The 8,203-nt window shown below is 38.0% G+C and overlaps 1 protein-coding gene across 1 annotated transcript; it reads right to left on the bottom strand.

Annotated features, from left to right (window-relative positions):
• Positions 1-2,856: 2,856 nt before the first annotated feature.
• On the bottom strand, positions 2,857-7,120 carry LOC107715199 (uncharacterized). Its single transcript, XM_016521255.1, has 4 exons — positions 6,749-7,120; positions 5,004-5,873; positions 3,722-4,827; positions 2,857-3,397 (listed from the first exon to the last, which is right to left on the bottom strand). Exons 1-4 carry the CDS (start codon positions 6,894-6,896, stop codon positions 3,185-3,187), a joined length of 2,337 nt encoding a protein of 778 aa, XP_016376741.1. The 5' UTR covers positions 6,897-7,120; the 3' UTR covers positions 2,857-3,184.
• Between the last annotated feature and the right edge of the window lie 1,083 nt (positions 7,121-8,203).

Here is an 8,203-nt window from a genome sequence, read left to right as displayed (position 1 = left end):
ATATATATATATATATATATATATATATATATATATATGTAATAACATTATATTGACAGTAAAGACTTTTACAAAAGATTTCTATTTTAAATAAATGCTGTTCTTTTTTCTTTCTATTTATCAAAGAATCATGAAAAAATAGTATCACAGTTTCCTCAAAAATTTTAAGCACATTAAACATTAAAATAATTAAAAAGCATTAAAAAATTTTACAGACCGCAAGCTTTTGCACAGTATTGTATACAAACACAAAACAATTAAAACATACAAACATAAAAAGCAATTACCAAAAAATTATCTCCAAAAAAGATTTCGGTAGGCCTCTCACTCACATTCACAAAATAACTCTGTGAAGCTGCTGCATCTAATTTGAATATTCAAATATTTTTTACATATCAGACAAGGAACCATCACCATTTGTAATGATTCATGTTTTTAACCACTAAATGTACACGGACTGTGCACATTTCTGACATTCAGTACTATTTAAAAGTGACTATGTAATAACCAACCAAGCTCGAATTTCTCTCTGCAGCATGAGATGTGTCTGATACCTTTTTCTTTTTTGTCTCACACACTGTTGCTGCTGACTGCTCTATTGCATCAGGCAGTCAGCGCTTTGTAATTGTGACTCCAGAGATCCCACTTCTCAAGCATTAGACTCCCCAGGATGAGTAATAGAGGCTGGGGCCATGCTGGCTGCCCTCCCACAACACACCAGCCCCTGCTGCAATCAAATGCAATCCTCTCATTGCCAAATAGTGCTGTGCTTGGTTGCCTAGAGACCAAGGTCACCTGGGTGAAGGCACCTTAGGAGAGGAAGACACCATAGCAGCGCCACATGCATGCATCCAGCTACCAACCCTCCTTTAAACTGCTCTCAAATCTGTTGCTTTCAAACAGGCACTGCTTCAACAAGAAAAAAATATAAATGACAACCAGTCAGTCTTGTTACTGCTAATAAGTGTTAAACGCTTTCATAATAGCATGTGTCCACCTTTACATTATCAATAAATGTGTCTGGAATGCCATCTAATTAACTCGTGGACAAAGCATCATTAAATTAGACCTGCAGTCTGCGGTCACAGCATGAAAGATTGTGTAAACGATTGCTTGTCTTTGCAGCATGCAAGCTTGTGTTGCAGCTGATGTGTCGAGGGGAGATGCTAATTGATTTCTCCGCTGTGCTTGGTTGCCTAGAGACCAAGGTCACCTGGGTGAAGGCACCTTAGGAGAGGAAGACACCATAGCAGCGCCACATGCATGCATCCAGCTACCAACCCTCCTTTAAACTGCTCTCAAATCTGTTGCTTTCAAACAGGCACTGCTTCAACAAGAAAAAAATATAAATGACAACCAGTCAGTCTTGTTACTGCTAATAAGTGTTAAACGCTTTCATAATAGCATGTGTCCACCTTTACATTATCAATAAATGTGTCTGGAATGCCATCTAATTAACTCGTGGACAAAGCATCATTAAATTAGACCTGCAGTCTGCGGTCACAGCATGAAAGATTGCGTAAACGATTGCTTGTCTTTGCAGCATGCAAGCTTGTGTTGCAGCTGATGTGTGGAGGGGAGATGCTAATTGATTTCTCCTCAAGGGAGAGAGTTTCATCACGCTTTGTTTTTAACCCTCTCTTACAGGGGCTGCACATGACGGTCTCGCAGGAGCTCTGCACCTCTACATTCAGAGTCTGAGACACAATGAACTAGTAAGATGAACCAAAACAAACGAGCCAGGACACAGTGTGCAAGGAAACAACTGTACATTCAACAAACGCAGGATGTGATAACGGAACATTTGCAGAGTAATAGTGTATATTAAAAAAAATGTTTCTGGAAAGCAAAAGACTTACTGTCATTCAAGTACAAACTGCAATGATCAGTGAAGTCAAATGTAGCAAACATCTTATAACAGCATCTGTTTTGTAGGATGTAATTTTCAACATATGCACTACTGCTCAAAAGTTTGGGGTCAGTAAGATTTTTAAATGTTTTTGAAAGAAGTTTCTTATACTCACCAAAGCTGCATTTGTTTGATCAAAATTCAGTTAAACAGTAATATTGTGAAATATTATTACCATTTAAAATAACGTTTATATTTTATTATATTCAGAAAAATCCTGTGATCCTGTATCACATGATCCTTTAGAAATCATTTTAATATGCTGATTTGCTGTTTAAGAAACATTTCTTATTATTATCGGAGTTGAAAATGGTTGTGCTGCTTAATAATTTTGAAGAAACTGTGATATGTTTGAACAAAACATTTATTAGAAATAGAAAGATTTTGTAACAATATAAATGTTTTTACTGTCACTTTTTATTTCATGTGTCCTTTCAGAATAAAAGTAGTAATTAAGAGTATTAAAAATGTATTAATAGCATAAAAAAATCTTTACTGACCGTAAAACTTATTAATGGAAGTGTATTTGAACAAATATATATCTATATATAGAAAAATGTAAACATTGAGGTGTATTGTAACTTGACCTTGTTACATTTTTGCTATTTGCCTTTTCTTTAACTTATAATAATAATAATAGCAGCCTATTTTCACGCCGTTTAAAACCATTGGAATAAACAAGGTATAATTTACCCCAAAATGAAAATTGTCATCTTTTACCCTTCTTCCTATCATTCCAAACCTGTGACTTTCTTTCTTTTGTGAATCACAAGAGGAGATATTTTGAAGAATTATTACTGAACTATTTAAAACTATTTTCACTGAACAAAACAACAACCCTCTGACTTCCATTGTACAGGAAAAAAAGGCCATGTCATTTTTCAAAAAGTCTTCTTTTGTGTTTCACAAAGAAATAAGAATATTATGCAGGTGTGGAATGGCATGAGGGTAAATGTTGGCAGAATATTCATTTTTGGGTGAACTATCTCTTTAAATAAAAAAAACACTAGTCTAGTACTCCAACATATCAACAATTTGTGTTAAAAATAAATGTGTGTGAGATCAGTCACACTGAAGAATCTGTCAGGCATAGCAAAAAAATCAGTAGCAACAGCAGTAGTAACATTCAGTAGCAGTTAAGGTACAATGTGTGTTGGGACACAGCAGTGAGGTATAAATGTCAATTTAAGTCAATATATCAGTCTAGAAGCTGGCCAGGGAACTATAAGATCAATAATTACAATCGGAAACCACTTTTTGCAGATCAAGGGCTGGTTACTTCTTCTGTACGCTGTCCTTAAAGGCCCACAGCTTTTCCCTGTGTGACAAACTAAAACAGTAACCAATGGCCTTCTCAGTTTCATTGATTCTCTTTCGGAAACGGTCTCTGTCCCGTGCAAACTCCTCCCATGGTCCCTTACGAGATGCTTGAAAAGCAAAGGACCAAGCTTGCATCTTGTGGACTTGTACGATGCGAGAAAATTTCACCTGGAAAATATAAGCAATATGCTGTTATCAAGCAATGACTTTCAGCTGACATGTTGTCTAAAGCGCTATAAAGGTGCGGTCAGATTAGCGAATCTTTGGCAAAAATTTGCAGGCAAAAAGGTCTACGGTCTATTGTCAATAGTGTTGCGATGTATAAAGCACAGCTCACGCAAAAATCACTTTCAAACCAAGCAGCTTTCTGACGGTCAGTGTGGCGAGTCTGCGTGACCAACTTGAACCTGTTGCAAATTCTATATGGAGAAATCGAAATTCCCAATAGCAAAAATTCGCTGAACAACAGTGACCGCACCTACTGATAATTACCTTCTTAAAAGTGGGACATTTCCTCTGGTTGCCCTGAACAGCAGTCAGACCAACATGTCTTCTCCATGGCATCACTGATAATGTCTCAACGGGTAATTTGTGGCAGCAATGGCGAGCAACTTTACTTGGTGGTAACGGCGGCTTTGAGCGCCTTGAAGATTTTAAGAGTCTATCGGTTTTATTTTGTGTGTTGTCACTGGGCGAATCATGTTTTGAAGGTATTGGTGTAGCTGGTGAGCTTTGAAGAGGGGCTCTGAAATTCAGTGGATGATATGGGTCATCATTCTGAGAGAGGGACCTCCATAAGGCCTCTTCTTCTTCATCTTCAGAACCTGGTTTGGAAGAATCGGAGCCTGTAGACACAGTGGAATGTGATACAGTGGGACTTTCAGCCTTCGAAACCACCTGCGTTTTGCTTTTTTCAGGAACCGCACTGGACAAACATGCCTTGAAGTGTAGAGGGTGATATGGATCCGTTGAGCTGGTTAGAAGGTCCCACAGTTTGTCATTCTCCTCTCGTTCTCCTTCAAAACAAGAGCTGTCTGTGCTTCCCCAGCTGAACTCACTGTCTGAGAACTGACCGACTGACTGCACTTGACATGGAGCTTGAACATCCTCTGTAGATGAACTACATGAATCAGGATCACCGATGGGCTTCTGATGCTTTACAAACTCCTTTGCAGAAAACCCGGACACATGTGCAGTAAACGTGCAGGTGTTCTCTGCGCATTTCCTCTCGGATCCTCCTAATATGGTCCAGTCGTATCCATGTTTCCACATGGAGTGATCTCCAATATAGAGATCTTCAGTGTCATTGAGACACTCTGTTGCGTGGGACACAAGGTCGTCCACTAAGGAGCAACAGAGTTCATCGCCGACCAGACTGGACAGGACAGCTCTGGAGTGGGAACTCACATCAAATGGGTCCCTGACGAATTTCGAAAGTGGATTGGAACCCCCGACCACTATGTTTTTGTTGTTTTCAAACAAGGATGAGAGCAGGAAACTGTCAGAATGGTCTCCTGACCCACTTGTCATGTGCTGAACGTGTTGCCCTGTCTCGTCTGTAATTCTCAGATGGACTTCAAACCTGAACATCTGGAAAACTGGGGACCAAACAAAGAGTTACTGGATGGATGGATGGATAAATGAATGAATGATACGTTTTTAATCAATAATAAAATGTTAAAATACTGATAGAAAAAAAACAATCCATATTATCCATATTTTATGCAAAGTTTTTGTCCCTTCTCATTTAAAATAAATGTCATGAAGTAAATACTGCTTTGAAGAGGGGCTCTGAAATTCAGTGGATGATATGGGTCATCATTCTGAGAGAGGGACCTCCATAAGGCCTCTTCTTCTTCATCTTCAGAACCTGGTTTGGAAGAATCGGAGCCTGTAGACACAGTGGAATGTGATACAGTGGGACTTTCAGCCTTCGAAACCACCTGCGTTTTGCTTTTTTCAGGAACCGCACTGGACAAACATGCCTTGAAGTGTAGAGGGTGATATGGATCCGTTGAGCTGGTTAGAAGGTCCCACAGTTTGTCATTCTCCTCTCGTTCTCCTTCAAAACAAGAGCTGTCTGTGCTTCCCCAGCTGAACTCGCTGTCTGAGAATTGACCGACTGACTGCACTTGACATGGAGCTTGAACCTCCTCTGTAGATGATCTACATGAATCAGGATCACCGATGGGCTTCTGATGCTTTACAAACTCCTTTGCAGAAAACCCGGACACATGTGCAGTAAACGTGCAGGTGTTCTCTGCGCATTTCCTCTCGGATCCTCCTAATATGGTCCAGTCGTATCCATGTTTCCACATGGAGTGATCTCCAATATAGAGATCTTCAGTGTCATTGAGACACTCTGTTGCGTGGGACACAAGGTCGTCCACTAAGGAGCAACAGAGTTCATCGCCGACCAGACTGGACAGGACAGCTCTGGAGTGGGAACTCACATCAAATGGGTCCCTGACGAATTTCGAAAGTGGATTGGAACCCCCGACCACTATGTTTTTGTTGTTTTCAAACAAGGATGAGAGCAGGAAACTGTCAGAATGGTCTCCTGACCCACTTGTCATGTGCTGAACGTGTTGCCCTGTCTCGTCTGTAATTCTCAGATGGACTTCAAACCTGAACATCTGGAAAACTGGGGACCAAACAAAGAGTTACTGGATGGATGGATGGATAAATGAATGAATGATACGTTTTTAATCAATAATAAAATGTTAAAATACTGATAGAAAAAAAACAATCCATATTATCCATATTTTATGCAAAGTTTTTGTCCCTTCTCATTTAAAATAAATGTCATGAAGTAAATACTACTACTACTACTACTACTACTACTAGTCATGAAGTAAATACTACTACTACTACTACTACTACTACTACTAATAATAATAATAATATGTATGTATGTGTGTATAATAATAATAATAATAATAATAAAGATGTTTAATTAATAAATACATAATTAAATAATAAAATTAAATATTAATAATAAAAATAATAGTATAAATATAATATGCATATATTATCCAGGTAAAATAAAATAAATACAAAATAATCAATTTTATTATAATAAACAAAAACCCTGCAACTTCACCTTTGCTCTAGAAAATTTGAGTTATTTGGTTTTACTAAAATTCAGTATTGCATTAATGTTTTGTTTATACATTTTTGTCACTCTCCTCTAAAGAAAATATTTTTTAAAATAATTATTTAAGTCGTTTTGGATAAAAGCTGAATGAATGTAAATGAATAAATATGAAAATGTTGTATCAAGCGTACAAATGCAACCGAACTGATCAACAGCACTTTGATGCACTTTTTCATTTTACAATTTTTACGCAGTTTGCACTTTTATGCTATAAGAATAATATATTTATACAGCGATCTACATCATTATTATAGATAAGTGCATCTATACTGTAAATATAATTATGTAATCCCGCAATGGCAAAGCATAAGGATAGCAAAACATTTCAATGCAAATATATGAATCAGTAAAAGCAGACTTACCCGTCATTAAAGTGCAGCAGATGACCTGGACCAGCAGTCGCAAGTGTTCCCACACCACCGTCAGGATCTGTTTAGTCCAGGGCAGAAGCATCATGCCGCTGTCCCCGAATCGCCGCAGCGCGGTCCGCTCCGATCCGTTCCCTTCCATCCTCAAACAACACGCTGTCACGTATTCTGATATTCGTCCCTTGGTTTGTTTTCTCTGTAGTAATTTATCGGCTGATGTTTGAAGTTTGCTGACCACATCTTCCCAGATATGTGAGCGTTAACTCCGAGCGAAAGCTGCTGAGGTCCACATGATCACCAAGTCCCGTTCACAGCACCTCCGAATGAACGCGCGCCTGTGACAAACGACTCCAACTTATGAAAGCGCTCCACTATAAACAAATATCTCCAGCCCTGCAACCGTGCGACCTTTGATTTGATCGTTTCTGTGTCACTCATATTGGCACCGCCCTCTTTCGCAGCAAACCACGCCCACACGATGCGTAGCCCAGTGATGCACGGTTTGTTGTCCCTTGTGAAATATCATGAAGCAACAGGTTTACATATTGCTGCTATTACATCACGCAATTACGGCAAGCAATTTTATATTTTAGACACTTAATTATTCATTTATTTATTTTAATGATAAAGTAATGATTGAACGAAGGAAAAATTAGTTTTTTGCACTCGACACGTCGAGACTGAATCCAAGCAGTGAATTCTGCTCTCAACCAAGATGGAACTTTATATTTTTGTATTGAATAACTGTAAAAAATGAATTATGCATTAAAAATAACTTACATCGGATTTCAGATGGCAACTAAAGCCTCATTAAACTTGCTAATTGTTGCTGAGGCAAATTTCAAACCTTGTTACTGCTTGTTGCATCATACTGTACATTACACTATTGTTTTTGAGCAATGCTCTACTAACGTTACTGAAAAAAACACTAGAAAATTACAAGAGATATAACTTCCAGTATAATATGTCAGATGGTCATACATTAATTTAATCTGTAACAAGAAGTGCAACCCATTACACTAAATAAAACTGTTCCATAGATTACAAATGTACCTAATTTACTATTAGGCATAATATTTAAAATTGAAACTTAAGTTAGTGTTTTCATTCATTTTCCTGTGCATTACTGTGGTACAAATATTTGTGACAAAGCAAATATATGTATTTTGTGACAATTACATTACAGGTCGCAAAGTCAAGTCAAATACAGTCAAATACAAATCATATGTATGATTTTAATCTACCAATGTATTATTTGACTGGAAGCAGATGGAATTCATTATCTCTATCCCTTTGCACTGTTTTTCTATCCCCAAAAATACAACATGTACATCTACAGCAGCCCTGTGTGACTGTCAAGGAGCAAAACCTAGTGTCAAATCATGCATACTTCTTCATCAGTAAGCCCTCGCTCTGGAGACGAAGCAAATGTGTGCACTGACCTGACTG

The sequence above is a fragment of the Sinocyclocheilus rhinocerous genome, unplaced genomic scaffold (assembly GCF_001515625.1).
Source record: "Sinocyclocheilus rhinocerous isolate Xijiao unplaced genomic scaffold, SAMN03320098_v1.1 scaffold659, whole genome shotgun sequence".
NCBI lineage: Eukaryota > Metazoa > Chordata > Actinopteri > Cypriniformes > Cyprinidae > Sinocyclocheilus > Sinocyclocheilus rhinocerous.
The sequence above is the reverse complement of the archived record's forward strand: the minus strand, read 5'-3'. Positions and strand labels throughout refer to the sequence as shown.

Coding starts and splice junctions, on each gene's coding strand:
- LOC107715199 (XM_016521255.1), bottom strand. CDS start 6,896: ATGGAAGGGAACGGATCGGAGCGGACCGCGCTGCGGCGATTCGGGGAC. Junction 5,874..6,748: donor CTGCTGCACTTTAATGACGG/GTAAGTCTGCTT, acceptor TTTGGTCCCCAG/TTTTCCAGATGTTCAGGTTT. Junction 3,398..3,721: donor AATGTCCCACTTTTAAGAAG/GTAATTATCAGT, acceptor TATATTTTCCAG/GTGAAATTTTCTCGCATCGT.